This window comes from Hemiscyllium ocellatum, chromosome 14 (assembly GCF_020745735.1).
Source record: "Hemiscyllium ocellatum isolate sHemOce1 chromosome 14, sHemOce1.pat.X.cur, whole genome shotgun sequence".
Classification (NCBI taxonomy): domain Eukaryota; kingdom Metazoa; phylum Chordata; class Chondrichthyes; order Orectolobiformes; family Hemiscylliidae; genus Hemiscyllium; species Hemiscyllium ocellatum.
The window spans coordinates 627723-644293 of record NC_083414.1 but is presented as its reverse complement, the minus strand read 5'-3'; the positions used below and the strand labels follow the sequence as shown (position 1 = coordinate 644293).

General features: G+C 45.0%; 1 protein-coding gene across 4 annotated transcripts in view; it reads left to right on the top strand.

The window, feature by feature from the left end:
- Positions 1-16571, top strand: part of LOC132822201 (6-phosphofructo-2-kinase/fructose-2,6-bisphosphatase 4-like) — a 173316-nt gene that overhangs the window by 90365 nt on the left and 66380 nt on the right. The window contains exon 1 of one of the 4 annotated variants that reach the window (XM_060835271.1): positions 7296-7541. The exons of the other annotated variants lie outside the window; for them this stretch is intronic. Within the exon in view, the coding sequence (XP_060691254.1) occupies positions 7442-7541 (100 nt within the window). The 5' untranslated portion in view covers positions 7296-7441. Of the gene's footprint in view, positions 1-7295; positions 7542-16571 lie in introns of those variants that run through there. 4 annotated transcript variants of the gene reach the window in all.

The following is a 16571-nucleotide window of genomic DNA, read 5'->3' as shown; positions in this document are numbered from 1 at the left end:
TTACCTTATCTATGGTCCTCATCATTATATAAACCTCTAAAGGCAACCCATTAAACTCCTACGCTCCAAGGAAAAAAAGTCCCAGTCTTTCCCTCTACCTCAAAACCTTCCAGTCTTGGTGGCAATCTTGTAAATAATGGTAAGACTCCTTTGGTACAGTTCAGTCGAAATAAGATTTTAGAACCCAACTACTTTCTGATTGAATCTGCTCTGGCTTTAGGACCTTGGGCAAATGAGGAGAAATCTCGTGGGACCTTCCTTCTCTTTGCAACAGTCACTGCTCTGGTATTGATAAAATTAGGAGGTGATGCTCTTGTGGTCAAATTGCCAGTCATTACTGTGAAGATTCTCAAATGTAAAATGGTCAGTAGATCAAATTGGTCAGAGGGGCTGAATGGTAACCACTAAACCATACTGCAGCAAGTTATGTGGTTTTTAAGTAGGGAGAAATCAGCGTCAATTTATTTGAAGACTTTCCTATAAAGTGTAGACCGTTTATCATGTTAAAAGTGCTACATAAATGCAAATTTGTTTTAAAGAAACGTTGCAGTGGTGGTGGTAGTGGTGTTTGGGGGGGGGGTATTGGGCAAGGGAACAGACTGATCAGTTCTCTCTTGATAATAAAGAAAACAAAAGCTGTGATATCTCTATGGAGACATGATTTCGAGATGCCAATGTTGAACTGGGGTGGACAAAGTTAGAAATCCCCCAACACCAGGCTATAGTTCAACAGGTTTATTTGGAAGCACTAGCTTTTGGACTCCACAACTACCTGATGAAGGAGTAGCACTCCAAAAGCTAGTGCTTCCAAATAAACCAACTATTCAAATATTGGCTGGGACCACTACAGTATGAGTACTATCGATGGTCCAGTGTGTGCAGGAGGGCTTTCTGACACAGTATGTAGACAGGCCTACAAGGGGCGAAGCCACTTTAGATTTAGTACTGGGTAATGAGCCTGGCCAGGTGTTAGATTTGGAAGTAGGTGAGCACTTTGGAGACAGCGATCACAATTCTGTCAGGTTTACTTTAGTGATGGAAAGGGATAGGAGTATTCCACCGAGCAAGAGTTACAGCTGGGGGAAGGGAAATTACGATGCAATCAGGAAAGATTTTGGAAGCATAGAATGGGGAAGGAAACTGCAGGGGATGAGCACATTAAAAATGTGGAGTTATTCAAGGAAAAGCTCCTGTGTGTCCTAGATAAGTATGTACCTGTCAGGCAGGGAGGAAGATATAGAACGCGTGAGCTGTGGTTTACTAAGGAAGTGGAATCTCTGGTCAAGAAGAAGAAGGCTTATGTTAGGACAAAATGTGAAAACTCAGTTAAGGCGCTTGAGGGTTACAAGGAAGTCAGGAAAGACCTAAAAAGAGAGCTCTGAAGAGCCAGGAGGAGACATGAGAAGTTGTTGGTGGATAGGATCAGGGTTAACCCTAAGGCATTCCACAGGTATGTCAGGAATAAAAGAATGCTGAGAGTTAAATTAGGGCCAATCAAGGATAGTAGTGGGAAGTTGTGTGTGGAGTCAGAGGAGATAGGGGAAGCACTAAATAAATATTTTTCGACAGCGTTCACTATAGAAAATGTAAACGTTGGTGAGGAAGATACAGAGATACTTGCAACTAGACTAGAAGAGATTGAGGTTCACAAGGAAGAGGAATTAGTAATACTGCAGAGTATGAAAATAGACAAGACAGGGCTGGTTGGGATCTATCCTAAGATCCTCTGGGAAGCAAGGGAAGAGATTGCTGAGCCTTTGGCATTGACCTTCAAATCATCATTGTCTACAGGAATAGTGCCTGAGGACTGGAGGATAGCAAATGTGGTTCCCTTGTTCAAAAAGGGTAGTAGAGACAACCCTGGTAATTACAGACCAGTGAGGCTCACTTCAGTTGTTGGTAAAGTGTTGGAAAAGGTTATGAGAGATAGGATTTATAACCATCTAGAAAAGAATAATCTGATCAGGGACAGTCAGCACGGTTTTGTGAAGGGTAGGTCGCGCCTAACAAATCTTATTGACTTTTTTGACAAAGTGACCAAACAGGTAGATGAGAGTAAACTGGTTGATGTGTTTATGGATTTCAGCAAGGCGTTCGATAAGGTTCCCCACAATAGGCTATTATACAAAATGCGGGGGAATGGGATTGTGTGAGACATAGCAGTTTGGATCAGTAATTGGCTTGCTGAAAGAAAACAGAGGGTTGTAGTTGATGGAACATGTTCATCTTGGTGTCCAGTTACTAGCGGCGTATCGCAAGGGTCGGTGTTGGGTCCACTGCTGTTCGTCATTTTTATAAATGACCTGGATGAGGCCTTAGAAGGGTGGGTTAATAAATTTGCGAACGACACTAAGGTTGGTGGAGTTGTGGATAGTGATGAAGGATGTAGTAGGTTGCAGAGAGACATAGATAGGATGCAGAGCTGGGCTAAGAGGTGGCAAATGAAGTTTAATGTGGACAAGTGTTAGATGATATACTTTGGCCGGAGTAATCAGAATGCAAAGTACTGGGCTAATGGTAAGATTCTTGGGAGTGCAGATGAACAGAGAGATTTCGGTGTCCATGTACACAGATCCCTGAAAGTTGCCACCCAGATTGACAGGGTTGTTAAGAAGGCATACAGTGTCTTGGCCTTTATTAATAGAGGGATTGAGTTCCGGAACCAGGAAGTTATGCTGCAGCTTTACAAAGGTCTGGTACGGCTACACTTGGGAGTATTGTGTACAGTTCTGGTCACCACATTATAAGAAGGATGTGGAAGCTTTGGAAAGGGTGCAGAGGAGATTTACTAGGATGTTGCCTGGTATGGAAGGAATGTCTTACGAGGAAAGGCTGAGGGCCTTGAGGCTGTTCTCGTTAGAGAGAAGGAGGTTGAGAGGTGACTTAATAGAGACATACAAGATAATCAGAGGGTTAGAAAGGGTGGACAGGGAGAGCCGTTTTGCAAGTATGGGAACGGCAAACACGAAGAGACACAACTTTAAAGTGAGGGGAGATAGGTGTAAGACAGATGTCAGAGGTAGTTTCTTTACTCAGAGAGTAGTAAGGGTATGGAATACTTTGCCTGCAACGGTAATAGATTCGCCAAGTTTGAGTGCATTCAAGTCGTCATTGGACAGACAAATGGACATGCATGGAATAGTGTAGGTGGGATGGGCTTCAGATTAGTATGACAGGGTAGCGCAACATCGAGGGCCGAAGGGCCTGTACTGCGCTGTAATGTTCTATAAACCTGTTGGACTATAACCTGGTGTTGTGTGACTTTTAACTCTATGGAGACAGAGATATTAACCTGAAACCTTGACTCTTCCTATCCCAGGATATTTCCTGACCTGTGGAATATTGTCGAGAGTGTGGCGCTGGAAAAGGAATCCTGATGAAGTGCTTATGCCCAAACTGTCGATTCTCCTGCTCCTCAGATGCTGCCTCAGCGGCTGTGCTTTTCTAGCACCACACTCTCAACTCTGATCCCCAGCATCTGCAGTCCTCACTTTCTCCCGGGGAATATTGCTAACTTATTACAGTTCTTATTTCCAGTATCATCTTATTTTGCATCCACCAGTTGGAGTTGTGTGTGATGTAAACCTCATGATATTTCCAACTCCATGACACTGACTGACGCAGTCCCCTTATTCCCCCATCACCACCTCCATGTTTCTGGATGTTTGAAGATTCCAGAGCCTGAAGCCAGGACTGTTCTGAAGCTCTCCTCATTCTCCACAAGTTCTGCCACATGTTTCCTGGTCCTTCCACTGGTCAGCCCATCTTCATGCCCTAAGCCTTGCTTTCTGAAACCCTCCCCCATACACATACTCATGAAGATTTGCCTAAGTTTGCTCCATGCCACACCTTCATCCTCGGGGAGAATTGTTCTTTCTGTAATTGCTTTGACTCCAGCTTCTCGCACATTGTTGCCACTTTTCTTTCTAAAACTGGTCACTGATTCTCCTCCATCCTACTCTGAGACTGCTGCCTCCGAAGAAGGGTTACACCTGAAACATTGACTTCTCCACCTCCTGATGCTGCCTGCCTTGCTGTGTTCCCCCAGCCTCCTGCCTGTCCCTCCTGATGCTGCCTGCCTTGCTGTGTTCCCCCAGCCTCCTGCCTGTCCCTCCTGATGCTGCCTGCCTTGCTGTGTTCCCCCAGCCTCCTGCCTGTCCCTCCTGATGCTGCCTGCCTTGCTGCGTTCCCCCAGCCTTCTGCCTGTCCCTCCTGATTCTGTTTACCTTAGACCATAAGACATAGGAATAGAAGTAAGGCCATTTGGCCCATCGAGTCCACTCCGCCATTCAATCATGGCTGATGGACATTTCAACTCCACTTACCCGCATTCTCCCCGTAGCCCTTAATTCCTTGTGACATCAAGAATTTATCAATCTCTGCCTTGAAGACATTTAGCGTCCCGGCCTCCACTGCACTCTGCGGCAATGAATTCCACAGACTCCCCACTCTCTGGCTGAAGAAATGTCTCCGCAGTTCTGTTCTGAATTGACCCCCTCTAATTCTAAGGCTGTGCCCACGGGTCCTAGTCTCCTCGCCTAACGGAAACAACTTCCTAGCGTCCACCCTTTCCAAGCCATGTATTATCTTGTAAGTTTCTATTAAATCTCCCCTTAATCTTCTAAACTCCAATGAATACAATCCCAGGATCCTCAGCCATTCCTCATATGTTAGACCAACCATTCCAGGGATCATCCGTGTGAATCTCTGCTGGACACGCACCAGTGCCAGTATGTCCTTCCTGAGGTGTGGGGACCAAAACTGGACACAGTACTCCAAATGGGGCCTAACCAGAGCTTTATAAAGTCTCAGTAGCACAACGGTGCTTTTATATTCCAACCCTCTTGAGATAAATGACAACATTGCATTCGCTTTCTTAATCACGGACCCAACCTGCATGTTTACCTTTAGAGAATCCTCGACAAGCACTTCCAGATCCCTTTGTGCTTTGGCTTTATGAATTTTCTCACCGTTTAGAAAGTACTCTATGCTTTTATTCTTTTTTCCAAAGTGCAAGACCTCGCATTTGCTCACGTTGAATTCCATCAGCCATTTCCTGGACCACTCTCCCAAACTGTCTAGATCCTTCTGCAGCCTTCCCACTTCCTCAGTACTACCTGCCTGTCCACCTAACTTCATATCATCTGCAAACTTCGCTAGAATGCCCCAGTCCCTTCATCCAGATCATTAATATAGAACGTGAACAGCTGTGCCCCAACACTGAAACCTGTGGGATACCGCTTGTCACTGGCTGCCATTCCGAATAAGAACCTTTTATCCCAACTCTCTGCCTTCTGTCAGACAGCCAATCCTCAATCCATACCAGTAGCTCACCTTGAACACCATGGGCCCTCACCTTGCTCAGCAGCCTCCCGTGTGGCACCTTATCAAAAGCCTAGAAATCTAGATAGACCGCATCCACTGGGTTTCCCTGGTCTAACCTACTTGTCACCTCTTCAAAGAATTCCAACAGGTTTGTCAGACACGACCTCCCCTTACTAAATCCATGTTGACTTGTTCTAATCAGACTCTGCTCTTCCAAGAATTTAGAAACTTCATCCTTAATGATGGATTCTAGAATTTTACCAACAACCGAGGTTAGGCTAATTGGCCTATAATTTTCCATGTTTTGTCTTGATCCTTTCTTGAACAAGGGGGTTACAACAGCAATCTTCCAATCATCCGGGACTTTCCCTGACTCCAGTGACTTTTGAAAAATCTCAACCAATGCCTCTGCTATTTCTTCAGCCACCTCTCTCGAAACTCTCAGAACCTTGCTGTGTTCCTCCAGACTCCTGCCTGTCTCCCCCCTGATGCTGCCTGGCTTGCTGTGTTCCTCCAGCCCCCTGCCTGTCCCTCTTGATGCTGCCTGGCTTGCTGTGTTCTCCCAGCTTCCTGCCTGTCCCTCCTGATGCTGCCTGGCTTGCTGTGTTCTCCCAGCCCCCTGCCTGTCCATCTTGATGCTGCCTGGCTTGCTGTGTTCTCCCAGCCTCCTGCCTGTCCCTCCTGATGATGCCTGCCTTCCTGTGTTCCCCCAGCTTCCTGCCTGTCCCTCCTGATGCTGCCTGGCTTGCTGTGTTCCCCCAGCTTCCTGCCTGTCCCTCCTGATGCTGCCTGCCTTGCTGTGTTCTTCCAGCCTCCTGCCTGTCCCTCCTGATGCTGCCTGCCTTGCTGTGTTCCCCCAGCCTCCTGCCTGTCCCTCCTGATGCTGCCTGCCTTGCTGTGTTCCCCCAGCCTCCTGCCTGTCCCTCCTGATGCTGCCTGCCTTGCTGTGTTCCCCCAGCCTCCTGCCTGTCCCTCCTGATGCTGCCTGCCTTGCTGTGTTCCCCCAGCCTCCTGCCTGTCTAACTTTGGATTCCAGTGTCTGCAGTAAATTTTTGCCTCCATAAACTCATTCCCCTGTTCACCTTTAAAAAGAAAAGCACTTTCCTTTCAAAAGTCTTCCTTCTTAGTTTGTCTGTCTGTTTCTATCACTGTGTTTTTGTGAATTGGTTTGGACTATTCCGAGTGAAATGAGTGCTGTTGTTTTAACAGAGCTGAGTGAGAGATGGTGTTGACTGGACTGGTTCATTTCGAAACTTCAGGCTTTATTCCTGATGAAGGGCTTTTGCCCGAAATGTCGATTTTACTGCTCCTGGGATGCTACCTGAACTGCTGTGCTCTTCCAGCACCACTGTTTCCAGCAGCTGCAGTCAGTGTTTTTACCTAGTTTCGAAGGTTCTGTGCTGTCTTGGTTTCTTTCGGCTGCTCTGCTCGGTGTCTGTTGGTAACTTGCTCAGAGTTCAGTAACATCTGTTATTCTGCAGTATGTTTCCTGTCGTGAGCAGGCTGATTGGTGCTCGCGTTGTAACACCTCCAGCAGTTGGCTGTTTTGACATGAACATGACTTTCCCACGTGAGAGATCAACTGGGATCCTGCAACGTGGAATGAACCGGCAATGATGCAACATTCAGAAAAACTTACCCAGTGAGCATTTGCCAAGAAATAATTCAGGGAACAAATACATATGAGATTATGTGTAAAAATGTAACTTTCTGTGTAATTAGATTTTAAAATAAACACCAATCTGAACAGAAGTGCAGATAATATTCGAAGAAGTAGAGAATTTAAGAGAAAGGAAATTGCCAGAACAGAGTGGTTAAAGTTCTATGGCAGCTGTGTTTATTTAAGCTCGCTATAAAATATTAGCTTGACTTTGCTGACGTAGACTTTGGATTGTACATTTTGACCTTTATAATCTGAGTGCTAGTGATTTAGGATATTTGTGGTAGTTTGCAGTTTGGTTTCACGTGACATGATCATTGCTATTGCTTAGTGCTCAATAAATGGCTGCAAACAGGGAAGAGGGAGCAACCTAGACAGCAAGGCAGGTCGTTGACAAACCACATCGATGGCAGTGTGGATTTAAATTTGCAGCTAGACAAAGGAACGAGGGCTAACATGGCAAATTCGCTTCTAGAACTCACTCAAAATCCTCTAAAGAAGATTTGGATGCCTTCTAAAAATGGCCTCTGTGAGATGCACACTTCACAAAGGAAGGGTAGGTATGGAGCCTGGCAAAGGGGCGCACACCAATTCTCAACCGTTTTGTGACTGGGTTGTTTGAAGGTTCTGGTCCTGGGAGTGGCTGATGGTACAACACTGCTTTAAAAGTCTTGTTGCTCCATTGAGTCTGCAGTGCTGTGATGCCAGTGAATGTGCTCAGACAGCCTGCTGCCTGGAGACAGATTTAGCCTCAGCCTTTTCTTAGTGTTTGCATAACTTTATAAGGATCCTGCAATAAAATTGCTGAGTTAACATGGGTTACAGTACACGATGGGTCAGAAACTGCAATTTTTTGCAACCAGCTGCAAAGGTACTGCTTACATGTTGAGCTATAGATTAAGCTATAGCTGTTGCTTCTGTGCGCTTGAGTAGAAATTAAGGTCTGAAGCTGATTTATGTGTTAAATGTCAAACTTGTCTGTGAATGAGTAAGATGCAGTGGTTCGCATTAAAACTGATAATCATGCACAATATGTGTAAGCAGTTCTAGGTATAGTATTTGCATTAGTGGACTAATTCAAGGTAGAATAAATATCTGAAATAAACTTTCATTTCCTTGGTAGCTTTGTAAATATTAAGGTGAGTCATGCAGTGATTGTGGTTGCTGCTGTGTGATGCTTCCTGTGATCACTTTCTGATTTTTTTTAATGTGAGTGACTTGTACTGAGCATATGTTGGATCATTATGACCGACTTGCTTCACCTTTAGTTTTCACAAAGGAAATGGATAATGTGGATTTTCCAGTAAAAGAGAAGAGGAAGGTGATGTATTGAAAAGATTATTTCTTAAGTTGCGAACTCCCCTAATTCAAGTAGAATTCCTGTTGAGTGACTCCAAGAGATAAAGGTGAAGTTGGCCAAGGCATTTGTCATTATCTTTCGATCCTCATTGGATGCAGCAATAGTACCTTATGGTTCAAAGTTTGCTAAAGGTCTCCCACGATTCAATAGGATGTGAAGGTTACACCATGAAATTGCAGATTAGTCACTTCATGATCCATTGTGATGAAATATTGAAAGCCGTTGTCAGAGATAAGATAAACTTTCATTTGGAAAAACACAAGTGAATCAGGAAGTAGTTTTTTGATTGTTTAGCTACAGCCATAGAGATGTACAGCATGGATACAGACCCTTCTAGCTGAAAATGTGTTGCTGGTTAAAGCAAAGCAGGTTAGGCAGCATCCTACAGACCCTTCTATCCAACTTGTCCATGCTGACCAGATATCTGAGAGAAATCTAGTCCCATTTGCCAGCAGTTGGCCCATATTCTTTTTAAACCCTTCCTATTCATGTACCCAATCCAGATGTCTTTTAATTGTACTAGCCTCTACTCCATCATCTGGCAACTTATTCTGTACATGCACCACCCTGAGTGAAAAAATTGCTCCTTGGGTCCCTTTTTAAATCTTTCCCCCCTCTCACCTTGAACTTATTCTCTCTAGTTTTTGACTCTCCCACTCTAGGGGAAAAGACTTTGTCTATTTACCCTATCCATGCCCCTCATGATTTTGGGCATAAGCCCTTCATCAGGAATGAGGAGAGTGTGCCAAGCAGGCTAAGATAAAAGGTAGGGAGGAGGGACTTGGGGGAGGGGCGATGGAGATGTGATAGGTGAAAGGAGGTCAAGGTGAGGGTGATAGGCCGGAATGGGTTGGGGGCGGAGAGGTTAGGAAGAAGATTGCAAGTTAGCAGGGCGGTGCTGAGTTGAGGGAACTGACTGAGACAAGGTGGAGGGAGGGGAAATGAGTAAACTGGAGAAATCTGAGTTCATTCCTTGCGGTTGGAGAGTTCCCAGGCAGAAGATGAGGCGCTCTTCCTCCAGCCGTCGTGTTGTTATGTTCTGCCGGTGGAGGAGTCCAAGGACCTGCATGTCCTCGGTGGAGTGGGAGGGAGAGTTAAACTGTTGAGCCACGGGGTGGTTGGGTTGGTTGGTCTGGGCGTCCCAGAGGTGTTCTCTGAAGCGTTCCACAAGTAAGCGGCCCGTCTCCCCAATATAGAGGAGGCCACATCGGGTGCAGCGGATGCAATAGATGATGTGTGTGGAGGTACAGGTGAATTTGTGGCGGATATGGAAGGATCCCTTGGGGCCTTGGAGGGAAGTGAGGGAGGAGGTGTGGGGCGCAAGTTTTACATTTCCTGCGGTTGCAGGGGAAGGTGCCGGGAGTGGAGGTTGGGTTGGTGGGGGGTGTGGACCTGACGAGGGAGTCACGAAGGGAGTGGTCTTTGCGGAACGCTGATAGGGGAGGGGAGGGAAATATATCCCTGGTGGTGGGGTCCGTTTGGAGGTGGCGGAAATGACGGCAGATGATACGTTGTATACGGAGGTTGGTGGGGTGGTAGGTGAGAACCAGTGGGGTTCTGTCTTGGTGACGGTTGGAGGAGCGGGGCTCAAGGGCGGAGGAGCGGGAAGTGGAGGAGATCACGTCTGGGGGGAATCTGCGGTCCTTGAAGAAGGAGGCCATCTGGGCTGTGCGGTGTTGGAACTGTCCTCCTGGGAGCAGATGCGGCGGAGACGAAGGAATTGGGAATATGGGATGGAGTTTTTACAGGGGGCAGGGTGGGAGGAGGTGTAGTCCAGGTATCTGTGGGAGTCAGTCGGTTTATAGTAGATGTCTGTGTTGAGTCGGTCGCCCGAGATAGAAATGGAAAGGTCTAGGAAGGGGAGGGAGGAGTCTGAGACAGTCCAGGTGAATTTGAGGTCGGGATGGAAGGTGTTAGTAAAGTTGATGAACTGTTAAACCTCCTCGTGGGAGCACGAGGCAGCGCCGATACAGTCATCGATGTAGCGGAGGAAAAGGTGGGTGGTGCCAGTGTGGTTGCGGAAGATGGACTGTTCCACATTTTTGGAGGAAGTGGGAGGATTGAAAAGAGAAGTTATTCAGGATGAGGACCAGTTCAGTCAGTCGAAGGAGGGTGTCAGTGGAAGGGTACTGGTTGGTGCGGCGGGAAAGGAAGAAGCGGAGGGCCTCAAAGCATACCAAACTTCGCCTTCACTATCCTATCTATCTGTGACTCCACTTTCTAGGAGCTATGAACCTGTACTCCAAGGTCTCTTTGTTCAGTAACTTAATTTTTGATTCATTTGAATTATTGGTGAGTTAATAGAGAACATTGGTAGTGCAGTAGATGCTATATATACGGACTTGTGGATAGCTTTTGATAAAACATGGGGAGATTGATTAAAAAGATAGAAGTCCACAAAGGTATTTATAAATACAATTCGGTAACGTGGGCAGAGGGTGGTAGGTGGTTTACAGAACAGGTGGTGGTTTGTGCTAATATTCCTCAAGGGTCAGTTTTAAGTCCAATAATTTTTGCAATTTTTATTTTAAGAAAACCTTGAGCTGGGTGTAAGGAGCTAAAAGTTGGGAAAGTAACATTGTGATGAGAATAATACCGGAATCAGGAGAGTGAACATACACGAAAGAAGCAGAGTGTGTGTAGCGAGAGAGTGCAAACTGAAGGGGCATGGGCTGCTGCAGACACACATCCTTAAAGATGACGGCAGGAAGTGATGAAGTAATTAGCGACACAGAAACATTACTTGGGCCCATAAGACATCGAATAATAAAAGCAGAGAGGTCATACTGAAACTTTATGAATTATTGAATAGGCCTCAGTCACATGCTAGGGAAAGTGCAGAGGCCTCGGTAAGAGTTTCCGAGGGATGAGAGACTGAGTTAGGAATAGATCAGCTCCTAGACAGCAGGCAAGGAGGAGCCAGGGACAGTTAGCAACACCAATAGCGGAGAGAGGGATGAAGGAGGAGGAGAGATGGGAGGGAATGTGGAAGGATTGAGGTGAAAGTGGAGGGGAAGAGGGAGGGAGTAGACGGGTGATACCAGGTAAAGGCAGCAAGGAAAAAAACTGACACTATAGGAAAGTCAAGGATTGATTGGTTGTTGAGTCACTGCTGTAAGGAATGTCTTTCAACTCCAGTCATTTTGAAAAACACAAATTTCTGAATGAATTTATAGGCACAACAGGGCAGAGGGAGCTGATTGTTGAGTAAGAGTAAAGAATTTCTATTTTCTACTAATTTCCAGTTTTTAGTTAACACTGCATGAGTAAGTTGGAATTAAGTTCAAGTTAATAAAATGACAGTAAATAAAATAACTTTGAAGTGAAAGTATGGCAGAGCAGCTCAGCAAAGCAGAATGTCTGTCCTCAGGCATGAGAAGAGTTGTTGACATGTCACATGACCTGGACGAGCCCTCATGTAGTCATATCACTGGCTGCACAGGTCATGGTATAACAGAGACAGCAGCAACTTGGGTATAAGATTGACTGAGGAACATGAAGCAATGGCCAGTGGATGTTTGTTTGGAATGGAATTGCCCAGGGGTCTGTATTGGTATTCTTAGAACATAGAACATAGAAGGATACAGCGCAGTACAGGCCCTTCGGCCCTCGATGTTGCGCCGACCGAATCCTACCTAACCTATACTAGCCCAATAACTTCCAAATGCCTATCCAATGCCCGCTTAAATGACCATAAAGAAGGAGAGTTCACCACTGATACGGGCAGGGCATTCCATGAACTCACAACCCGTTGTGTGAAGAATCTACCCCTAACATCTGTCCTATACCTACCACCCCTTAATTTAAAGCTATGTCCCCTAGTAACACCTGACTCCATTAGCGGTAAAAGGTTCTTAGTATCTACCCTATCTAAACCCCTAATCATCTTATACACTTCTATCAGATCTCCCCTAAACCTTCTCTTCTCCAATGAGAACAGCCCCAAGTGCCTCAGCCTTTCCTCATAAGATTTTCCTACCATTCCAGGCAACATCCTGGTAAACCTCCTCTGCACTCGTTCTAAAGCTTCCACATCCTTCCTATAGTATGGCGACCAAAACTGCACACAATACTCCAGATGAGGCCGCACCAGAGTCTTATACAACTGCAACATGACCTCAGGACTCCGGAACTCAATTCCTCTGCCAATAAAGCCCAGTACACCATATGCCTTCCTCACAGCACTATTTACCTGGGTGGCAACTTTCAGAGATCTGTGTACATGGACACCAAGATCCCTCTGCTCATCCACACTACCAAGTAGCCTACCATTAGCCCAGTAATCCATCATCTTGTTATTCCTACCAAAGTGAACGACTTCGCACTTAGCTACATTGAATTCCATTTGCCACATTTCCGCCCAGCTCTGCAACTTATCTATATCCCGCTGTAACCTACCACTTCCTTCCTCACTATCCACAACTCCACCGACTTTTGTGTCATTACTCCACCGACTTTTGTGTCATTCCTGATTTTGTGTGTGTGTGTGTGTATAAATATTTATTATTATAATGCTCTGAATCTTGGTGTGCTGGCAACAGTTTCAAAATTTGTAGATCTCCAGAAAATGTTGGAGAATTGCAAACTGAGGAGTGTAGAATTTCAAAAGCACATTGGTCAAGTGTATGGATAGGTGGCAGATGAAGTTCTGAATGCTGAGAAGTGTGATGTGATGCATTTTAGTTTCAAAAAAAGACAACAAAGACCAGAATAAAATGAATGGGGTATTCTAGAGTGTGCAGAAGCAGGGAGATCTGAATATAAATGTGTGTAAGTCATTAAAGGTGGCAGGAAAGGCAGAGAGAGCTGCTTGCAAGGTATGCAGTATTCTAAATTTTGTTTACAGAGACAGAAGAGCAGGGAGGTTATAGTGAACTTTAATAAGACACAGGTTAGACCTTAGCTGAAGTATTGTGTAATGCTGAGAACTGTACCCAATAGGAATGCTCTGAATTGAGTACTGAAGAGGCTTGTGAGAATGCTCCAAGGAGTTAGATCCTTCAGCTTTGAGAAAAGATTAAAGAAGTTGGAATTGTTTTCCTTGGAAACCTGATAGAAGTTCTCAATGTACGAGGGGCCTGGACAGAATGGATACAGAGAAACCATTCCTACTCGTAAATGGATTGAGAATCAAAAGGTGCAGTTTTAGTGTTTTGCAACAGAAGCAAATGCAAGACCATAAAATGTAGGAGCAGAAATTAGGCCATTCAGCTCATCATGTCTGTTCTTTCATTCAATCATGGCTTTTGAGTTTCTCAACCAGATTCTCCCAGTTTCTCCACATAACCTTGGTCTCCTTGACAATCAAGGACCTATCCATATCTGTCTTAATTATACTCAATCACCTGGCTTCCACATCCTCCTGTGGTAATGAATTCCATGAATTCACCACTCTCTGGCTGGAGAAGTTTCTCCTTAGCTCTACTATAAAGAGCTTTCCCTTTACTCAAGGCTGTACCCTTGGGTCCTAGTCTCTCCTACCAATGGAAACATCTTCCCAATGTCTACACTGTCCAGGCCATTCAGTATTCTGTAAGGTTCAATTAATTCTCTCTCTGTCCGTCCTCTTCCACCCCCCCCCCCCCCCCCAATCCTTCTAAACTCCTATGGTTCAATACTCAGGAGTCCTGAAATGTTAAGCCTTTCACTTCTGGGACCATTCTCGTGAACCTCCTCTGGACTGCTCCAGGGCCAGTACATCCTTCCTGGGGTATTGGCCCAAAATTGTTCACAATCCTCTTAACTGTGGTCTGACCAGAGCTTTATAAAGCCTCAGCAGTAAATCCCTGTTTTTATATTCTAGTCCTCTCAAAATAAATGCTAACATTGTATTTGCCTTCCTAACTACTGACTCAACCTACAAGTTTACCTTGAGAATCCTGGTGTAGGACTCCCAAATCTCTTTGCACTTCAGATTTCTGAATTTTCTTCCCATATAGGAAATAGTCTGTGCCTGTATTCATCCTACCAAAATGCATGACCTTACACTTTCCCACATTGTACTCCATCTGCCACTTCTTTGCCCACTCTCCAGCCTGTCCCGATCCTTCTGCAGCCTCCCTGCCACCTTGATACTACTAGTTCCTCTACCTATCTGCAAGCTTAGCCAGAATGCCTTTAGATCATTAATGTATAAAATGAAATGTCATGGTTCCAACAATGACCCTTGTGGAACACCACTAATCACTGGCTTCCAACCTGAGAATGACCCTTTCGTCTCCACTCTCTGCTTTCTGCAAGGCAAGAAAGCTATTTCAGCTTGGCGAGTGGTTAGGATCTGGAATGCACTACCTGGAAATGTGGTGGAGACATGTATGACTCAGGCATTCAAGAGGGAATTCTATGAATATTTAAATAGAAATAAGGCGACAGGGAAAAGGCAGAAGAGAGATGAGGTTAAAATGCTCAAAGCTGGTGCACACATCATGGCCCTCTTCTGTGATGCTGAGAGTTTGGAAACGTTCAGTGTGTTCTTTGTGGAATGGTGCAGTTGAGCTCATGAAACACTTTCCTGTGGGATGGGAGAATACAAGAAGAGGAATGATTAATTCTTGCCCAAGGGTCAGTGACCTGAGGTGGTAAATTTAAAATCATCAGCGAAAGATCGAGAAGGAAAGGGAGGAGAAATGTTTTTGTTCTGAGGTAGTTGTGTTCTGGAATTCCTGAAATAAATAAAAAGACTTGCATTTATAAAGGCAATCTTCATTGTCACTGCATAATTGCAAACATTTTACAGCCTTAGAATTGTACAGGACAACAAAAACCCTTTGGCCCACTGAGTCAGCACTGACAAAAATCTACACCAGCCATACTTGTCTGCATGAGGCCCATAGCCTTAACTGTTATGACATTTCACGTATTCATCCAAGTACTTTTTAAAGGTTGTGAGGTTTTTCACTTTAACTCCTGTGTGTGTGTGTGTGAAATTAAAGTTTTCTCTTCCATCTTTTAGAGATGTTTTTATGATTTGTGAATTTTCTTACACAGAAATGTTTTAGAGGATTTTGTGTCTGGTGTAACCATAAATATTTTTTATAGGATCCCTACCGTATGGAAACAGGCCATTTGGCCCAACAATTTCACACTGACCCTCCAAAGAGTAACCCACTCAGACCCATTCTCTGACCCTATTACTCTACATTTGCCCCTGACTAAGGTACCTAACCTATGAGTGGAATGGTTGATTTTGAGAGAAATGGTGGAAGAACTCAGCTGATTGGAAGTATGAGACGGGGGCATTGTACTCAATGTAATTGCGAATTGTAGCAGAGATTCTTGTTCTGTAAATAAAGTAATGTTCTGCAAATTCCTTTTGAAATCCACTCACTGGGAGACACGTGATTGTCCTGTTTGAAGGAATGCTTGTTGGTCAGGTTATGAAAGAACTTCTTTGAATCATGGCCTTCAATCTCTTTATGTGCAACTGAGAACATAACACTGATTCATGTTATCAACCCATCCTAAATCAACCTCTTCCAGACTGCGGCACTCCCCCAGCACGGACCCCCCCCAACTGTCCGGCACTCCCTTGGCCCGGACCCCCTCCTCCCCCGACAATGCGGCACTCCCCCAGCACGGACCCCTCCTCCCCCGACAGTCTGGCACTCCCCCAGCACTGTTGGGATTTCCTTTCCTGAAGGCAATATCGACTGCCTTTTCTCTCAAGAATTTGGTTTTACACCAGGAGATTACTGGCATCTATCCAACAATGTGGAAAATTGCCCGTGTGTGTCCTGTATATAAAAAGCAGGACAAATCCAACCTGGCCAATTACCACTCCATCAGTCTCCATCGAACTTCAGCAAAGCGATGGAAAGGGTCATCGACAGTGTTATCAAGCAGCACGTACTCAGCAATAATCTGCTCAGTGATATCTAGTTCGGGTTCTGCCAGGGCCACTCAGCTCCTGATCTCATTACAGCCACAGTGTTGTGAAGTGGCAGGAGGAAAGGAGGAGCTGAATATTATTTAAATGAGGAAAGATTACAAAAGCTAAAGGACAGGGGGTTTAGAGTCTTTGTTAGAGTCCTTAATTTCAAAAAACGAGCATGGGGTTTCATTGGGTAATGAGGAAGTCGAATGGAATGTTAGCTAATATTTGAATTGAGTTTATTGTCATGTGTACTGAGGCACAGTGAAAAGCTTTGTCTTGCGAACAATACAGGGTAGATCACAGAGTTAAATAGCATGTTTACCTATTATTTAGGTATCTAACAGCAAAAACAA